This window comes from Hirundo rustica, chromosome 12 (assembly GCF_015227805.2).
Source record: "Hirundo rustica isolate bHirRus1 chromosome 12, bHirRus1.pri.v3, whole genome shotgun sequence".
Taxonomy (NCBI): Eukaryota; Metazoa; Chordata; class Aves; order Passeriformes; family Hirundinidae; genus Hirundo; species Hirundo rustica.
This window is the reverse complement of record NC_053461.1, coordinates 20,503,544-20,523,568: the sequence shown is the minus strand read 5'-3', so window position 1 is coordinate 20,523,568 and position 20,025 is coordinate 20,503,544. Positions and strand designations below refer to the sequence as shown.

The 20,025-nt window shown below is 43.6% G+C and overlaps 1 protein-coding gene across 3 annotated transcripts in view; it reads right to left on the bottom strand.

Annotated features, from left to right (window-relative positions):
• Nucleotides 1–1,610: 1,610 nt before the first annotated feature.
• Nucleotides 1,611–20,025, bottom strand: part of IFT122 (intraflagellar transport 122) — a 30,324-nt gene continuing 11,909 nt past the window's right edge. For 2 of the 3 annotated variants that reach the window (XM_040076579.1, XM_058422213.1), the window contains exons 15-29: nucleotides 19,784–19,924; nucleotides 18,019–18,072; nucleotides 15,662–15,823; nucleotides 12,739–12,905; nucleotides 11,716–11,887; nucleotides 11,036–11,138; nucleotides 9,352–9,492; nucleotides 8,261–8,358; nucleotides 7,294–7,394; nucleotides 5,989–6,154; nucleotides 4,905–5,016; nucleotides 4,372–4,500; nucleotides 3,463–3,545; nucleotides 2,687–2,851; nucleotides 1,611–2,028 (exon numbers count right to left, since the gene is read on the bottom strand). In XM_040076579.1, coding sequence (XP_039932513.1) covers nucleotides 1,939–2,028; nucleotides 2,687–2,851; nucleotides 3,463–3,545; nucleotides 4,372–4,500; nucleotides 4,905–5,016; nucleotides 5,989–6,154; nucleotides 7,294–7,394; nucleotides 8,261–8,358; nucleotides 9,352–9,492; nucleotides 11,036–11,138; nucleotides 11,716–11,887; nucleotides 12,739–12,905; nucleotides 15,662–15,823; nucleotides 18,019–18,072; nucleotides 19,784–19,924 — 1,884 coding nt within the window. In that variant the 3' untranslated portion in view covers nucleotides 1,611–1,938. The remainder of the gene's footprint in view (nucleotides 2,029–2,686; nucleotides 2,852–3,462; nucleotides 3,546–4,371; nucleotides 4,501–4,904; nucleotides 5,017–5,988; nucleotides 6,155–7,293; nucleotides 7,395–8,260; nucleotides 8,359–9,351; nucleotides 9,493–11,035; nucleotides 11,139–11,715; nucleotides 11,888–12,738; nucleotides 12,906–15,661; nucleotides 15,824–18,018; nucleotides 18,073–19,783; nucleotides 19,925–20,025) is intronic. The other variant, XM_040076580.1, reaches the window with a different exon arrangement.

Genomic DNA, 20,025 nt, shown 5'->3' with positions numbered 1-20,025 from the left:
AAAAACCCAAAATGATTTTCAAAGCTAGACTGTATTCACAGAGTTGTTTAAAAAAAACATTGGTCCATTTTGTCTTGGTCCATTTTGTCTCTGTGTCACAGCAAACCCTTTCTCTTCAGTTTTATAATTCTTCATTCCCACTGGCTCTGCACAGCCAGCTCAGTTCCACAAGGAGCTGAATTCCACCCTGGCTCCCATCTCAAACAGCATTGTTTATCCATGTCAATAGCAGAGTCTTCACTGCAAACAGTGACAGCTGAGTCAGAAAGCAGACGAGCTGTAATTAGAACAGAATGTTTTTAAAGTGGTAAATCAAGCAAACTTGGTCAGGAACCACTGAGGGATTCGGAAACCCGGCGGTGATTGCAGGCTCTCCTTTTCCAGAGGAACTCGAGCAGACAGACATCCCGTTTCACGTGCAAAGTGCTGCTCCTGTGGGAGCTGCCCTGCCAACACCAACCACCTCAGCCAGTTGCTCGTGTCCTTTCCCACTCAGGGTAAAGGCAGGCTGGAACAGACAGGCTGCCACCACAACAGAACTCGTGGCAACACGGGCACAGCTTATACTGGATTAAAGTCAAGAGATACACCACTTCCCAGCTCCAGCCAAGCCCGTTACCTACATGAATATTCCTGCTGCTGGGAATGACCCTTTGGCCATCCTGGTGAGCTTCCCCTGCCCGAGGGTACGTTGGTGTCACTGGCACAGAGTTCCCGTCTCTCACAGCAGCGTGGGGTGCTTAGTGTTGGTGTCTAAACTGGCACGGGGAATACACTGGTGCTGCAGCTGGGGCTGAGCACTGGGGTCTCCATTCTCCCTGCTCTGTCTCCTCAGCAATAGGCCAGGGCAGGGCTGGGAACAGAGGGACAGTCCTGGGACAGCTGGCCAAAGGGGCGTGCCACTCCAGATGATGGTGTGCTCCAAAATAAAAGCTCAGGCAAAGGGGGAAGAAGGGGGGATGTTGTGTTTGTGGTGTTTGCCTTCCCAAGGGACAGTTACTCATGCTGAGCCCTGCTCTCCAGGATGCAGGGAATAAATTCCTTCTTGCTTTGCTTTGCTTGCACGCAGAGCTCTGCTTCAGCTATTAAATTGTCTTTATCTCAACACAGGAGTTTCTTGGCTTTTGCTCTCCTATTTCCTGTCCATCCTGTAGGGAGAGCAGTGTAGGGGCTCAGGGGCTGCCTGGCACTGATGCCCCCGTGTCTTGTGCCTCGACAAGAGGCTGCAGCAGAGAGCAGCGGGTTTTCTTCTCCCACACGCACAGAGAGCTCGCCCTTGGCTCAGGACTGACACGATGCTGGGGACACCCTGCTCAGCAGCACTCCCTTGGCACAGCGCTCCATGGCAGCAGCACGGAGCTCAGGTGTGCATAGCCTGACACGCGGCACTTTAACCAGGCAAATTCCACACAGATTCAGCCATGAACTGCCCCAGGGTGGCTGTGAGATGCCCCCAGTGCCAAGAGCAGTGGAACCCTTCAGATTATATTTGAAGGGCTCTAAATGCTGTTCTCGACTAAATGGAATAGAAAGGAAAATGAAATTCAAGATCAGAAGCACGAGTATTACAACAAATTCTGAGACAATAAATAATGAAAAATAGTCCCATTTATTTGAAGATCTGTCAATAACTGGTGTGTATTAAGGAGCACAATCTGGAGTAAAAACAATTACTTAAAGGCTGAACTAGGTCCTAGAAACATTCCTGTAAAATTCTGTGGCACTTCGGCTGCTTGCCTGGAAAATGCAGAGCACATTCACAAAAACCAGACATTTTAATTTAAAAAAATAGTTAAAATTCTTCAACCTGGTTTCACTCTTACCTACCAAATGAGACAAGATGACATAACTAAGTTATTAGGAAAGCTCTACAGATCTAAGAAGTGTTTTGCCAAGCCAACAAGGAAGTCTGTTGTTGAGGTAAAAGACTGGTTTTCTTCATTGGTTTGAGTCATCTGTTCTCCACCGACAGAATGGACAACAATTATGCTGGAGTATGAGGAGCTCATAGTCTTCTGTGTGAAACATCTGTTAATTAGGAACAGATTTAAAACAAGTTAGCCTGTACCCTGCTCAAAGAAAATGCAAACTGAGCTCAATGGCTGCTCAATAGCACAGATATTCTAGAACTACCATCACAGAGAATTGGTCCTCTGTTTCAATCACCTGAGATGCTACAGCCTGGAACAGAGCAGCAGCACTTCAGAGACCTCTACCAGTGCTGCTGAGAAGGCACAAACCCGTTAACTACTTTTGCAAAAGGAAGGACAATTAGGCAGTTGTGTAAGCAAGCACGACTGAATTCCAGCATTTCAAAAAGTCATCTCTGAGCGAGGCAGGAGCAGGACTGAACCACAAGATAACAGTCACTGACTGGTTTTCCTTGCTAGACCCGGCTGCATGTCAGAGAGACAGAGCAAAAGGAGATAAACACAAATCAGCTTCTGTTGGGCATCCAAGGTTTGCTCAAAAGGCTCTGACTTGCTGTCAGGGCAACGGCCAAGTCTTCCAAGGCAGCTGTTCCTCTATCACACAGCTCAGAGTTGGGCTTTTCACCTCTCTGTCTCTACCTCATTCAGGAATTTGCTGAGTACGTTTTAGAGTACGAGGTTTCAACGATCAGCAGTACCCATCAGGTACTGGAGAGGGCTTTTTGTTTATTTCTTCCACCTCCCCGTAACGCTACCTGGAAGCAGGACGGGCACATGGTGATGGAGGCGTCGGGCAGCAGGGAGCGGTAGTACTGCCACCGCAGCGGGCGCGGCCAGCGCTTGATCAGCACGTCCCTCCGGCTCATGGAGCGCAGCACGGCGCGGCTCACCACCACGGGCACGAACTCCGAGCCCCCCTGCTGCACGAGAGCAAAGAATCGCTGTTACCAACTGCAAGGCCCTTGGAGGATGTGTAAGTCGTTTTAAGAAGCAAAGTAAAATTCGGTATAAGAAGCTAATGCAGAACTCTCCCAAGCCTTGTCCCGCCAAACTCCCTGTCAGTTTTATCAAAACCTGCAGCGACAGCAGCATCCAGCCACATCTGTTTCCAGTGAGCTTCCCTTACCTCTTTAACACAATTCCTTGCAAATAACAGCCAGGCTCACAGTCTCTACGAAGCCCTCACAGTAAGGCCTGCTCTATAGGTATGTTGCTGCTGTACTAGTGCATGGTGAGGAAACAAAATTCCAGGAGTGTTTGGTTTAAAATCTTTGTTGTTTTGTGAGGTTTGTGTTTGTTTGGGGGGGGGGGGGGGGATTGTGTGGGTTTTGCTGGTTGGTTTGTTTGTTTTGAGGGGCTTTGTTTATGTTCTTAAGGGAGGAGTTAACTAGTTAGTCCATTTCTCAAGAGCATCCCTCTCCCAGTCCCCTCCTCTGCAGCTCACTTTGTACCACATACACACCAGAAGAGCGGCTTTGTGAAGTAACATTTTCTATTAATTTCTGTTAGTAGACACAGGTACAGTTCTTACCTCAAAGCTCAGTTTTGCTGTAAAGGGATCATCATCCTCCATAATAATATCTGTACTGTCATCAAGCCTCAAACTCTGAGTATCTGGATGCATGTCTTAAGGAAGGACAAGAATTCCTGTAAAACTGGCTCAGCTTACCACAGCCAGCACTGACAGAATCAGTATAGGAGCACCCCAGCAGCACCAGTACCCTTGCTGCTTCAGAGTATCTCAAACTGTGACAGTGCCCAGGTCATTACAAAAGGACCAGGAAAGCCTTGCTGGGATTTCCAGTGCCTGGGGAAGTTTATCACCGCAGCTGCTGTGGAACAGAAAGTCTGACCACAGCCAGGCCTGACGTCAGCTCTTACCCTTCCACAGATGACAGAGCAAAGGAAGCAATCTATTGAAGTTACATTTTTGGGCAGCTTTAGTCAGAGTTTGTGTGTTCTTGTGCATTACTCTACATCTCATATTCTATAACCCCCCTAGCAACTGGGAGCTCTGGATGCCAAAGCATTCCAAACCAGATCTCAACAGGAACAGTTGTGAAGTGCTACTTCTCTTGGCTGGGAGAAGACAGCCTCCAAAAGAAGCTGTTATTAGAAGCAACACACTCCAGATTCACCCCATCCTTGTCAGAAAGCAGTTCACACAGAATAGGTAAAGCATGGCATTCCACTGTTAAAAATAAACATTGCACGGGATTATAAATAAACTGCCTTGATGGAAAAGTGTCTTGACAATATTAGGTTTAGTTAAACCATATTTTGGTTGTTATACTAACACGACAAAGAAACAAGATGCAGTTGTACTTACATCAGTCATATGACAAAAAGAAGAGTTTAAAGCTAAGGGGAAAAAAATAAACTCTAAATTGTTTAATTTTTTTCCCTAAGAAAAGGAAGCCAATTCTAATCAAAAGGATACGGTCATTCAGCATTTCTTGCCATTTATTCTCTCTTTTACTCACTCTTGGGGCTTCAAGATCAATGAGAGCTACAGCTTCTTCATCTGTGATGCCATCTTCCAAATAGAACTCAACCAGATGCAGCACCTCTAAAAGGTGGGAAAGGCAGGAAGTGTTTGACCTGCAAGAACTCAGGAGATGTCTCATAGCAGATACTGTGCTCCTTCACATCAGTGGTGTTCTGCCCACCTTCTCTCATGAATCAAGTTAAATAAAATAAAATTGCAGCAAACCAAACCCCGTGAACTTCTGAAAGGACTGTGTTCACCTTCACAGAACATCACTAGGTGCATTTCAGTATCTGGCAATTAAACAAAACTGTGCTGCTCCTCTGCAGTGAGAGCCAACAACCCCCACATAGTCAAATTTAACAACAGTAAAGGAACATTTCTTTGGCCAAACAACGCTGCAGAGAGAAGAAATTAAGCACTAACCTACTCTGCTAACATTTATTTACTTGCAAAGCGTGAGCAAACCCGACATCCCAACGCACCATAGGAGGAGGCCGAGAAGACGAAAGGCTGCCTGCAGTTAATGCAGACGTTCCCCAGGTTATTCAGCAAAGGGTTGTTGGTGGAACACCTGTAACACAGGGGCACGAGCTCCTGAAAAGACAGATTGAGAGCATGGCAATCACAGAGCGGCACATCCTCTACTCTTTGTTTTCAATTAAATTCGGGCCCCTTCGGCTGACAGCACCGATACAACACCAGCGCCAGTCTGGAGAAGCACTGCTGTGAAATCAGATCCTTCAACATCTGAAAATACTTTCCCCTTTTAACACACCAGCAAGTCTTCCCATTAAAAAGAGCTGTCTTCACCATTTTAACAATTAAGTTTTCACCTTGCCTTCGCAGTAACAGAAGCAGAATTCTGCATCAAATACACAGGGGCAAAAGAAGCTGAAGAGAAGTTTATTGAAGCAAAGTTTTTTGCTCTAAGATTTGGTCAAATTTAGGTTCTCCAATTAATTCCTCTCTTTTCAAGAGCAGAGTTATTTTAGGCAGTTCTTAAAGGGTGTGTTTCTATTATTTCAGGAGGCCAGGTGCATGTTCAGTGGTACAATGCAATTTATTTTTAGTGAGTACTCTCTGAGACATAGCTTTATAAAACACTGCAGAAAACCAGACTTCAGTGAAAGAAGAAAAGGTGTTAAAGTAAGATTTACGGAAGGAAGGTCACTGAAGGGATGGAGGGAGGAGGGAGTGAGTGTTAGGAGTGGGACAAATGAAAGTGACCTCCAGCTGGAGAGAGAGACGAAGACTGTGGAACAATAGCATGTGAGCAGGGGAAAAAAGGGCTTGGAAGAATTAATCAGCAGCAAGGAAGGTGACTGCAAGAGAGGAGAGGGAGGATGGAAGCTGCCCACAAAGAGAGGGCTGATTTTAATTTGCTCTCAGGAGCAGAAGGAAGTCTGACTTGAAGAATAACAATAAAAGGACTGTGTTTCCAGCAGAAATATAATTATATCACAGAGCCATGCATAATACATTTCAGATTGTTTTGTGCACACAGGAACTCATATTCTAGGATTAGGCCACATATTAATGATTAACATGAAACACATTACAGCTTACTTCACTGTCATGGAATGGCTTGGATCGGATTGTCAGGCTGCCCAGCTCAACGGATTTCTGGAACCTGTCTGGGATCTGCAGTCCCTGCAGCTTGTCATAGGCATGACGAGCCAATTTATATGCACCAAGAGCTTTACTCTGCTTTGCCAGGGCCAATAATGTATTGCTATAATTTAATTAAGGAATAAAAATACATACAGCATTTAGGAAAAAATGCAATACTCTGTCTAACCATGGAAGTTGTGCAACAAAGCATATCCAACGCCGGGACCTCCAACAGGCTTTAACCAGAGAAATCTACAGAACTTTATTTACAAACACATCTGAAAGGACTGTTGAAATATCTGTGGGCAATTATTAGCAAGGTAAGGAACTGGCCCTACATAAAGGCTGCTATGATTAAATATTCTGATTCCATTTACAATATTTCAGTAGTTTTGGGGTGCATACATTTTCCCCCAGCCACAAAAACCAAAAAACAAAACGCTTTTTACAGCATAACTAACCCACTGACACCGAGTAAATACACCGGATATGATCAGAAAGAGTGTGCCCCATGTTAGGAACCAAGTGTCCTTCCCTGTCACCAGAGTGAAACAGTTACTGCTGTTCACACCTAATGACCACAAGGCCTATTATCAAAGACTTCATGAAAGATTCTACATTTTTAAGTGAGGAAGTTATGAAAAAGAAAGCTAACATCCTATCCAAAGCCAGAAACAAAGTGAAGCCAAGGCAAGGCCTCCCTATGGCTGCCAGTGACCGTCTGGCTATCTTACAGAAAGGTGCATTCACTGGGCTCACACAGCCCATTTGGGAAGCACTCCCCAGAGGTTCACAGAGCCATGCAGATGCTGGCCTGACAGACCACACAGCCACACCAGCCTCTTGGAAAGCAAAAGCTCCTGGGTTTCCCCGCCTCTGTCTCAGTTCAGTCTCCTTGCAACAACGCTGCCAAGATTCAGAGCCAACATCTTTTTGCAGTGACCGGTGTCCTAGAACTTGCTCCTCTGACACAGGTGACACACCAGACGGGGCAGGCGTTCAAGGTGGCCGAACAGAGCTACATGTTAGTTGATTTGCACAGCCCTCCAAAACTGTAACAAATAAACTAGTGCAGCTCAGCACACAATAGTTTGAAGATGCTGATTATTCCTGAGGGACAAAAGTCAGTTCCCATTAATGATAACTAACAGCTGACACTGAAGATTCCCTGCAGGACATCCCTGCCTTGGAACAACAGCAGCTATTCCTTTCATGTATCACATGATAGCTTCTAGATTTTGTACTGTATTGGAAGGATACACTTTTGAGATCCCCAAAGGAGTCTCCTTTGTTAAGCTGTGAAGCAGAAACCTGGAAATATTGAAGAGGGTTTCAGGCAAGTGGAAGCTGAAAGGCTCCTCCTGTGGTATGAAAAACACAGACACACACTTCTAAGCTGGAAAACCAACAACTTACATCAGTAAACACCACAGCACAAGGCATCTCTAATACTGTGTTTCTTTCATCCGTTGAGAAAAGAGGTGTTGACAGAACATAACAAGTGGATTTTGCATGTCTTTATCACCAAAGCTCACGCCTGATGCACACAGAGAAGAGAGACAGAGAGCTCAGTGTAGCTAAGACAGGACCTTTACCAGGTTATTTAAAAATGAGGGCAGTCTGCAGAGCCACAGTGCAGAGTCTCTAGCACTGAGATCTGCAGTAGTCACAGCGAAGACTCCACAGCACAGAGCCTTCTTTTGAGCAAGGGCACAGAGCAAGGGTTCTCAAATGGTCTACAACAGATATTTGCACAAACAGGGATGGCAACATGACTCCAACTGCCGGAATTAGTAGGAGCTCCTCACTTGTGACTGCACATCAGTGACACATGTAGCACCCTGTGGAAATCCCTAGGCTAGCACGCCTTCTTCTGTTCAACCCTGTTTTCCAATGACTAAGGGAAAACCTGACCCCGGCCTGTGCAGGAGCAGAGCTCAGGTACCATGGGACCAAACCAAGGCAACCAGCAGAAAGGGCCATGGGCAGGAGGGAGGTCAGGCATTGGAACAGCCCTGCCCCACCTGCAGCTCTAAGGAGCTGAGCAAGTTCTTGTACAGGACAGCTGAAGACTGTATAATAAAATTAAGTTAAATAAAGTTACTATACAGTATCACTGATGTACGTTCAATATTTAATTTCCTGAAAAGTCCTAGTTATTTCTGGACTTCCTAAGGAAAAAACGCTCAGGAAGCATAAATACACAATTTTAAAGTGGGGATCTTACAGTGTATCTTTGAATAAAGTGATAGACATGGTAAACTTCTGCCAAATGCTGGAAGTGATGAAACTTCTGCAACATTTCAGTCTGCTGTCCTTCGTTCTCTGTGGGAGGCAAAGGCATCAGTGTCAGACTCAAAGAGCAGTCTATGAGACTCAGCTGGAAGAAAACAACCTGTTATGATTTTAGCACCAGCATTGCCAGAAAAGTATGTAGCAGGTCAAGTATGCCCCACCCACCCATGCAAATCGTGTGCTTACAGAGTTGCTGTTCTCCTGAGCAAGCTTCTGGCCTGAAACAAGCACGGCAAAACACAGAACAGTTGAGGCAATGGGTATAACACAGCCAGAGGCTACAGCTGAGCTGCAGGTAGAAAGCAGCAGGAGTGCATCCCTGGAAACTCTTCCAGAATGCCAAAGTTCACAAATACGATTGGTTTTGAAAACTTTCACAAATACCAAATATACTACTAAGCTGTTTGGAAAAACGTGCATCTCAAACATCTGAGGGGTGACAGATCAGCTGAACTAAAACCAAAGGTACTTAGAGCACCAGGCAAAAGGCAGTATTCCCAACCTTCCATATTCATTATCACTAAACTACACCAACGAACTATTAACACCTCTCTCCCATAATAGTGACATAAATTTGGGAGACATGATGACAGCTAGCAAACAATCAGTTTTACCTGCTGGCAGAAATAATATGTAACCTCCCTAACCTATGTTCAAACACTTGAGGTAATTTACTCTCCAACATCTTTTATTTACTAGCACCTTAACCCTCCAGGCAGTGGGTGTGGTGGGAAGGTGCAGGAGGATACACGGTCCCGGGAGGCACGATTTTCATCCTAGCCAGACTTCAGAAGGAGCCTTATGCCTGCTGATGTCGCTGGTTTGTTTATTTGTTTCAAATTAGCACATGGGAAAAACAGGGGACTACGAAAATAGCACAAGCCCGAGCTATGCACAGCATTAAAAAACCCAAATCAAACCACCCAGCAGTGAAGCAGCTGCAGCAATGCCATCACAATGCAGGAGCTGTTTGTCTACGAGCACAATAAGGTAACAAACACACACTTCCTCTGGGTGACTCACCTTGGGCTATGTCTAAGCACTGCATGGAAAGCATCCAGTAATAATAGGCTGCGTCGTTAAATCGGCTTTCCACCACGGCATTGTGTGTTAACTGCTCCAGCACCCGCACAGCCTCGCTCTGCCTGCCAGCCTTGTGAAACGCTGCCCAGCCCAAAACAAAGAGAGGTTTATAGTGTGATTACATCAATTAATGGAAATTAATGGCTTTGAATTGAGAGCAGTCTATTCAGCCCATATCAAACACCCTGTCCAGGGCAGGATAAAAGGGATTATACATTGACATTTTCCTCCTTGAAAACAGTGACACTAATGGAACATGAGAAGAACCTGTAGGTATTTTGAAGCTTTTATACTGTCTCAGCAACTCTTGAGCTCAAGGAGTATGTATAATACTGGTTGCTGGTTTGTTTGTTTTTTTCTTTTTTTTTAATAGGAAAGAGAGAAGATGCTGTGATAATTAGATCTCTGTACAAACAACAGTCATCTCCAAACACTGCAAATCACAACTTCACCCAAAGCTACAATAAACTGTTTGAAGTCAGTGCTCTGGTGTGTATGAATACTTTGAAAGTATTGTGCTGAATACTTTAAGACTACAGCTACTACACCCTTCTGTCATTTACTAACAGCATCTCCTTTTCTGATGCACCAAGTAACCCCTTGAATTCTCACCTGGCAAACATGCACTGGCAAACAATGCCATCTCCATATAAAGGAACGGGGCTGAGGGGGAACCAACCCCAAAAAACCCAACCCCACAGCACTGCTGCCCCCTGAGTGAAGCCAGCTCAGCTTGAGCCAGACCTCACATTCTGTTCTGAGATCAGAACAGTCCCATGAGGACCTCCAGCTCCTCAAGTTCTGGGCATCTACACTTGCTGAGCCCCATCAGCACCGAGCTTTGTGGAGCAAACGGGGCCTCTACCCTGCATTCACAGAGTGCCAACTCCACTCTGCCCTCAACCAGCTGCTCAAACACTTGGTGCCGAGGCACACAAACTCCTCTTGTGCACAGACAGATCAGGCCCAGCTTGTTCCCTGCCTGGACCCTTCTAAGGCAAGCAGAGCCAGGCTTGGATCCCAGCTGGCTCAGGACAGCAGGTGCACGTGTCACATGGAACTGCACCTGAGCCAAGGCACTGCACACGGAGCTCGCCTCAACAGCTCCCTGCCTCTCAAACAGTTTGTGGGCTGAATTTTGAAGCCTTTCCACAGGATGGAAAGTTGACTGTTCTGTTCAAATGTAATCTCATAAGCCGAACGAACCCCACAAAAACCTTAAAGAAACAGGAAAACTTGACTTGTACAAATCTACTATTATCTAAATAGAAGGAAAAATTACGTTTTTCACTCAGGTTTATAAGATGGCTGCCATATTTTGAATTTTTGTGCGATAAAAATATTAAGACAGGATTATTTGCCAAACATGTGCCACACTCAGATATAGAACAAGATTGAAAATCTGGACCTATATCTAGATGCCATAATTTTTGATAGATCCATCACATTTTCCTATAAAATGAGGAGATTTCCAGTTACTTTAAAACCAGTATGAAAACACGGATTATATTTGGTTTTGGATACCACTGATAAGAAATTTGACAGAGCAGAGTCTGCATATTCTATAGTGGAGAACTATGGAGTAAATATGGAGTGAGCAGTGATCTGTCAGTGACAGTCTCACCTTTCTGGGCTTCTTCAAATCGATCACTCTCTGCCAGCCACTGAGCATAAGGGACATAGACTTCATCTTTGAATTCAGGATGCTTTTCACTCAGAGCAAATGCCTGACATAAATAAAAAAATCGTTCTTAGAATATTGCATGGTTTAAACAGTTAAAAGGTTTAAAGTATTCCATGGTATCAATCCTTCAGCTCTAAGAAAATTCACAATGAAACATATACACAGAATAGAGAGTGTAATCCATATTTTCTCCAGTATGAAACTTACGTGTTTTAAAGTAAAAAGCAATCAACAACAAAAGAAAAGAAGCTTAGCATAATAACAGACTGACTATTGAAACAGAAAGACTTAAAAGTGATTATCTGGGAAATTTAGTAGATTTCCCAGCAAGAGACAAAAAATATTTGTATTTTTACTGAATACCTCTTCTAGAGAAATTGAAGTATCACTATAAGTGCAGTTTAGATTCACTTCCAGAAAAGCACACCAACCCCAACCCCATGCTGGCATACATGATTAACTGAAATACTCGGAATCCTTCGCAGAAGTCTCCCTTCCTCCCCGCCTGCCCCTCCCTCACTGCAATGCTGGGGGAGCCAGACATTTGCCTCCCTTTTTTGTTGCAACCAGTGACAATAAGAAGCAGTGGTTTTCAAAACAGAAATCAAAGGCACACTTACTTCTTCCCAGCGATGAGTCTCCACGTGGAGCTGCACCAATGATTTCAGGTCACCAACCTTCATGTAGGTTTCTGCAGCATAGCCAGGGTTATCAAGTTGCTTAAAATAGAAGGCACATTTGGCCAAGGGCTCACGCTCTGCTTTATCCAGTTTTCGAGCAATTTCGATTAACCTAGACTCAGCAGAAAGAAGCCAGATGTTTCGGATTCTGCCTTGGTGCTTTGCCTTTTAATTATTGTCATAAACATCACCTTTAATCAGTTAACATTTAAAAAACATCCTAATAATACTACCATGCAACACTGTTCAGTTTTAGTAAACATTCCAAATAGCTTTTTCATTTTGCAAACTCAACCCCTTTCCTTCCCTCTTTGCTCCCGCCTTCAGCTCTGTATCTCAGAGTGTGCAGATGGAAGGAGGGAACATGTCCTGCGTGACTCAGTGGCACAGGACACACTTCCCCAACCCTGACCTGAGCAATAGGCTCCTGAATAAATATCACCCCCTGTGCCACACAGCAAAACAGAGGCAAGGCCAGCCTGAGGGGCCTGGCTGAGATCTTACAGCAGCTCAGCAAATGACCCAAAGTGCCACCTACATTGATGAGAAATGACCAGCGACAGCAGTGGCCACAGAATTTCTAAAGACTCTGAGCTCCAGGTGACTTCTCTATCCTCTAGATGATTATCCTAAAAATCTGAGAACAGCAGCAGTAGTACAATTACTGCTGTGGTGATTACTCTGAAGGCATTCAGGCTATTTTTGACAATCTCATATTGGACATAAACCCATGCATACTCTTCACTGCTGTAATGCATTAGTTTTTGTAACATATTTATGGCCCTACCCTCTAAACATATGCAATTAAAACATTTTTAATCATAGATGTGTTTCAGATACTCAATCTGGTATAAAGGCAGATACCAAATACATTTGGTCTTATTTTAAAATTATGTGGAATTCACAATATCTCATTCAAGCTTTTCTAATGTATTATTATCTCTGAGGTGACAAAAAACCTACATATCCACCCAGCCGTGGTCCCCGCTGATTTCGATGGCCTTCATGTGCTCGCCAGCAGAGAGGTACATCTGCACTGCTGCCTTTGGTTCATTGATATCCTTGGCCCAGTCTGCTTGTTTTTTTATCAGCATCTTTGTGTCTTTGGGATCTCCAGATCCCAGAAATTCCTGCAACAGTGCAATACAAAAGACTGCATTACCTTCTGGTCACAAATGTCATTACAGTCTAAGCTCTAAAACAGATAAAAGCTTCTGTAGTGAATATCCTGATGCCTCCCAAGCACAGAAAAACTCCATGGAGAGCAACATGGACTGAACCAGCCTTCAGCAGCTCCTCATCAAGGCCCCATGTCTGGGAAGAAACAATGGCAAGTCTCTCATTTAGTCAGTTTTCAATTAAAAAAAAAGCAGGAGATTGTGGCCAGGCCCAGAGAAGGACAATGCAGTTGCCTCAGAGACAACACTAATGTCCCCTCTTGCTCTCTGCTAGTTTGCTGGGTATGAGTTATGATTTCTGCAAGCTTGTCAGGAACAGGCCTTCCCAAAACAAAATGGCACTAATCTAAAAACTCTCATAGATCAATTCCAAGTTTCAGATTTTCTCTTGCAAGCCAAGCAGGTATGGATTCATTCTCAAAGACAACCCAATCCCAGCCCACACTCAGTAAACAACAGCACATCCACTTAATCACATGCTGGCATCAGGATGCCCCACCACAAATCAACCTAAGGCTGAAATAATTATCAAGTGTCTTTGCAGGAAACAAGATATTTTAAAAAATATATCCATGAAGTTCTTTTATAAAGACAGAACCACAGCTGTTCAAAAGTGAGAGTGCTCTGAAGCACTGCTTGGACTTGTGGAAGGAATGCAAACACCAAGCCTGGACACTGTGTTGACATCCATTTTGGAAATATTTCTAATAGTTAGTTCAGCTTCTTCTGCCAGTACTAAAGCTCTGGCACCATATGGTTCGCATCTGTTGACATCATGTGCCAGGAAAAAAATATAAAACCCCCGTTCAACACCAGAAGATTGATTAAAGGCAATTTTGTCTGTTAACAGAACAGGCTACTGCCCATTAAACAGCTTCCAGCAAAAGAAAAATCAGAACAGAGGAGAAACGACAGGTGGGAAAAGAGTGGAAAACTGTGTATCGTCTGTGTTTCTGCCAAATTCTGACTGAGGTTTAAAAAACCAAAACCAAAGCAACAAATGGGCAAAGCCCTCTACACCAGATCTGCTTCACCAGTGCAATTCGGCAGCTCCCTGCTACAGCCAGAACTGCTCCCGGTCTGTGCCAGCTGAGCCCCAGGCCTGTCTCCTGAAGCACAGCCCTGCTCCAGGAGCAGCTACACAGCTATCCCGGCGGCCTCTGAGCATGGAAAACTGCACTGGGGTGCACAGTCAAACGGTCTCTTCGGCAAGACTTGTTTTCCAGCTTAGGCCACCAAAATAAGCCCCAAATCAAAAGCTAAGCTCAGCTTCTCACTGTATAAAGAGGTTTTGTATGAGTTGCCAGCAATTAGTGATCTGGTGCTGTGATAAAGACCCTGTGACCAGATATCAAAGGACTCCCAAACTCTGCCTCCAGTCTGGACCCTCCACCCCGAACTCATCGAAGTCATGCACAAGAAACCAGGTTCTGTGGTTCTCTGAATAATTCTGGCAGTGTCAGTGAAAACACCACCACAAAAACACACCCCTCCCCCATATATCTTTCCTGGGATAAATAACTGTCAAACAAGGAGAGTTTACATGTTTTTCCATGTCCTGTGCACTCCCTGGACAAGAAGCTGCTTTATGAAGTACCTTAAATTTCTCAGCATGGAATCACTCTGAAGTATAGGAGACATGAGACCTCTTGCTCTCTACGGGTTAAATTTAGACATGACTGCAGCCAAGAATTAAAAGATTCTTACAAAGACTTATGGGAACATTTTCCTGTATGAATTACATTTATGTTCAAGAGGAGCCAAAACACTGAAGCTAACAAAGACTCATCAGCCAAAAATAGCGGAAGTCGGGCTTACATCAGCAAAGCCCCCAAATGTTTCTGTTGAGCTCTTGGAAGAAAAAGATCTCTCTGCAGCATGGCTTGGGGAATCTCTGCTAAAGAGTTTCTGTGCGTGTCATGGTGAATTCTTTGTCCTGGACCGGGCAGAATAGGGCTCTGATGAGTGATGAATGAGACTAAACAGTGCATGCATTCTCGGGGATTTTGATAAGAAAACACCATAGAAGACTTAAAAGCCAAGTAATGCTTCTTATCACCATATAAAAACATCACTTTTTAGAATTATAGTTGATTTATTCCTACACAGAAACAGAGTTTTAAAAAAAGCTGAGACATTGAATCTTTGGAAGAAATTCTGTAGCAAACAAAAATACTCTAGGTTAGCATATTTTACAATTTTTAAAATGCATCAATATAGAACTTACTCCAATCTATAAATATTTTTTTATTATAACATGGGTGCTACCTTGTCATCTTTGGAGGACAAAGAAATAAAAAGTGACTCTTGAATAAGTTAATGGAGAAGAAGGAGTCATAAACCCAAAATTTTTAGTTTTGGAAGAAGGAAAATTACTATGGATAATACTATGTAATCATAAAAGTCATTGGTGGTGTCCACCCAAAGAATTCACTGAAAAGCCCTGAATTTCCACAGCCATATTTGAGACTCTACAACACACAACCTGCTGCCTTGGTGGCAGACCTTGAAGGAAAATGCCACCGTTACACCCAGGCCAGAGACACTTTTCCCCTTATAAGCCAGATGACCTCCAAAGAAATACCTGAGAAAATAAAATTGGAATTCAAAGCCCACACTTCTTCCAAACCTTTTGTGGGATCATTCTTTGGAAACAGTTCAGGTACACCAGTATTTCTGCCTGTCAGTGTGCACGTGCCAGGTGCTACCTTAGCGTGGTCGAACATGCGCAGGTCCGAGTACATCTCGAGGGCCAGGCTTTCGTGGCCGCTCCTCTTGTACAGCTTCGCTGCCTCGTGGAACTTTCCCTGGTAGGCATAAACATCTGCCAGGAACAGGTCGTTGTTGTTCTCTCCCTGCTTCTTCCGGTCCTGGAAACACAGAAAAACTGAGGAAAGATGTAGAAAATATCCCTGATGATCAGGACCTAGGTGAGAAATAGCCTTTGAGGAATTAGATTTTTCAGGCTCATATTTTAACTGTTAATAATTAAAATCTGTAACGGGATAGCATAATTATGCCTTTCCTATATTTCTGGTGAATTTATAATTAAAGGATTAAAGCCCTTCTTAATTAAAATTACGAAGAGCAAAATTAAATCTCACTACACAAACCAAAGTGATGAAAAGTCAGTTCTGTTGATTTCACACAGGAAAATGAACACATGCTACCATTATTCCAGTCTATTTTAAAAAAGGCATCTGATGGACTCCTCATTTTCTCCCTGCAATCTCACCAGCACATAATTTGGCTACATTAAAAATATCTGCAGGTGGGATGACAAACAGGAGGATAACTGCCAGCAATAAGTAGATTCAGAAAGTCTGTTAGCCTGCCTCTGGATACAAACCAGTGACACCTCCACTGTCTTCACAGGCAAGAGCTCATGGATGTGGGTCAGCACCATTCACTTCCAGAGCACCTGTGCATGCTCTCCTGGTAACCAGAACTGCTTGCTCTGCCTAGGAAGGGACCATGAGGACAGCATCGGTGCAGAGCCCCGCAGAAACCCTTCACATGAATCAAACTGCAGCAGTACCCTGACTGTGAGGGAGCCAGGACAGGTTTGCACACACACGTGTGTGTGTTTCCATGTGTGTGCCTTATCCCGTGTACTGGAGGCACACCACCACATCATATGGAAACACATAGCCGTGAACTGAATTCAAAGAAAACTGCATGCAAGGGGAAAAGCATTCCATGAGCATCCCAATTCAATCCACTGCTGCTGAGGGGGCTCAGCCATCACCCCCTGGTCACACTTATTGACTGGGCTGACACTGAGCTGGTGTTCAAAGCTCCCTTCAAAAACCTGGTTGAATGAAAAATCAGAGGACCTGTTACACCCTTTTTTGAAGAATCCACAGAATCTTGCCAGATAGAGATGGCAATTATGGTTCTCTGTCATCAATTAGGAAAGAGAAAGTGTCATTACAGAGAGAAAAACATTGCATTAATGGAACACATCTGTTTAGGTACACTCCTACAAGCCTTAAAAGGAATCCAATCCACTGCAGGCCAGAGTAAGTGGGGACGTCGAACTCACTGCAGAAGGAGCATTTTCAGGACATGTGAAAGTGAGCTTATGCATATTTTTAGGGGGATTCTTTCTTATTAAACAGACTATGACATGACAAATCCAGAATATCCTCAAAAAATGCAGATCTGGAGAAGCATATGTGGAAAAGAAAGTTTACTACTGGTGAGAGAACACTCTCACATACCTATACCCTTGAAAAGAAAAAAAAAAAATAAAACCAACAGAAAAAGGGGCTCTTGATGCAGACTTTTGCCCTGTGTTAGAGAAAAGTTCACTGCAACCAGTGGGCATTTTAACAACAGCAGGACAGCTCTGCAGACATGAGGACAAGGGGTGTATCTTTCAAGAAAAGGTGCAAATCTAATTAACACAAGGAAGAGGAATTCCTTTTATGCCATCTCCAAGCAGATCTTTAAGCATTATCTTGCGATCTCTGTAGAAGGACAAGGGTGATGAGTGTATTTTCAAGTGCTCATGACAGACAGTTATTGTTGAGTGAAATTCTATCAGGAAGCGTGAAAAGAATGGGAAGGAGTGATTAGAGCACAGTACAGAAGTATGGAATCCCAAATTCTATTTCCAGTTGTCACAGACTTGTCATGAGACCCCAAGTTTGTCATTTCATTTCTCTGGGCCTGTTTCTGTCTCTGCAAGGAGGAGATAATAGTAATTACCTACCTCCAGGGGGTAGGGAAAGGCTTAATGAACTCATGTTTATAAAGTATTCTGTACTAAGCTCTGTCAGCACAGTAGTATTCTACCAATTATTAATTGAATATTGAACATTTTTCCAGTCCTCCTGAAGACAGTTTCAGAAGTTCTCATCCCACATCCACATTCTGGTCCATGAGGTTCCAATCCTATGATTAGAACTTGAGTCACCTCTACTAATCAGGATTTTTCACTTCAAACACATCTCCAACAGTCAGAAGCACTATCCAAACAAAAGTCCTTCCAAAACAGAAAGCACTGATTTTGGCACCGCAGTAAGTTTAAGAAAATACACCTTCTTGAACACTGGCTTACCTCTATGCTGCTGATCAGTTCTAAATATCGAAGGTCTCGTACCCTGGTAAATGCCTGTTGAAAATAATTTGGAAAAAAAAGTAAAAGGCATTAACTTGAAAACCCAGAAAAACTCAAACATTATTCTGGATGAATTAAGCTGTCTTCACGCAAAAAGGACAGGCAGAAGACTGCTGGGTTGGGATGTGTGTAGTCCCAAACCTGAAGGACTCTGACTGTGACTGTGGCCCCTGAGTTTTGGCAGGAAAGGAGACAAGGTACAACCAAAACAGCTCGGCCCTGACATGAGCAGCGCAGCAGGGAGTGGGAGCTGCGCCTATCAGTCCCCCAAGAAATACAAGTGTCAATTAAAATATTACATGCCTTTGTTCCGGCTATTTTATAGTTTCTCCACTTTGTTGTGGGGTGTGACACAGAGAAGGAAATTTCAGGAAACTGTTACAAGGAAGGGCACATAACTGATCGTATTGTCAAAGCCTGCTGCATATGCTCCTAGGTTTTAAACCATTTTGAAAATCCAGCATGAAAGGAGCTCAAAGAGAGCAAAGGAAGTAAGAAGACGATAAGATAAAAGTACTGGAAGACAGTGTAATATCTTTGCAAATGGAGATAAATGTGCAACCCAAAGTCTCAAGTGGCAAAGTCACGTGCAAGTTGCAGCAGCTCAGCACTTATTCCTGACATGCATCACAAACCAGAAATTTAACTCTTTGGGCTGCACATTCAAGACTTCCAACCAAACTAATACTTAAGAGGGCAGAGAATATTCTGCTTACAACGGATTGGACTAGGAACTGTGAGAGCCTTTAATGTCAAGAAGCTTTTTGTTTGAATTAATCCGCTCTAATTCTAAGAGGGCACTACTTTAAAATTCCAAGGAGGCACTGAAAACTTCTTTTTAAAAGTATCTATTTGCATAAAGCCATCCATGAGACCAGAATTATTCTGATGCCTCTGCTTAAGAAAAAAAAAAAAAAAGAAAAATAAAGCATTTTATTTCCTTTTTTTTTAAAAAAACCCTGTTATTAAAAGATGCCTATCATTACAGACCATTCTCAGAGTATTTTTAGAATGTTTTCTATTTCATACAATATTCATGACATTGAACTCAGTTTGCTCTCTTTTACTTGAAAAGAGGTGGTGAAAGAAAATAGGGAAGTATTTTATGCCAGAGAAAATTCAGTTCTTCAGCCTTTGCCAACTCATTGACCACTCCCCAAAGCAAGAAAACCACACAGAAAAGGACTGAAATGGTCCGATCCCATCACCACTGCCTTCACCCCTTAATGGGTAGATAACAAAGAATGGGAAATCTTCACATTTGTGCTGAGGTTATATTAAATATTTACGGGGGGAAAGGGCAAGTTCGTACCCCTGAGGAAGGAGGGGGCCGAAGGCAGGTGAGCATCCTCTGCTGCCACCCGGTGGGCGCTGCCGAGCGGCTTCCCAGCGCTGCTCCCCTAAAGACATGAACCCACCCTCCAGCTGGAACCGTTTCCTTCCCACCCAGCACCTTGATTTAGAACACGGCATTTATCTAGAGAGGTACATTAGATTTCAGGTCAAAACCTCATCGCAAAATCCCGAGTTTATAACAAACAATTGGTTTGTTTGTGGAATAAGACACACTAGAGACAAGCAAGACAGTAACCCAGGAACGCCACTTGCATTCTAGTCATAAAACACGCATTATACACACGCACACACAAATACATACAAATGTCAAACCCAAGCTTTCTGCTAAACGGGTAAATAAATGCTTTACCTTTTTAGCAGTTTCAAACTCCAGCCCTTCCAAGGCTTCCATGGCCAGCTCCCTCCAGTCAGCATCAGTCACTCCTAAACACGCAATTTGATAGGCTTCTTTAAACATTTTTCGTTCCAGATATTGAAACATGGGTGCAGACTGAGGATAGCCATAGAAAAAAACATGTATCAGAAAGCATAATACTGAGATGTATCAGTGAAATTCTCTACATATATAGAGGGAAAAGAAAATATTCTATT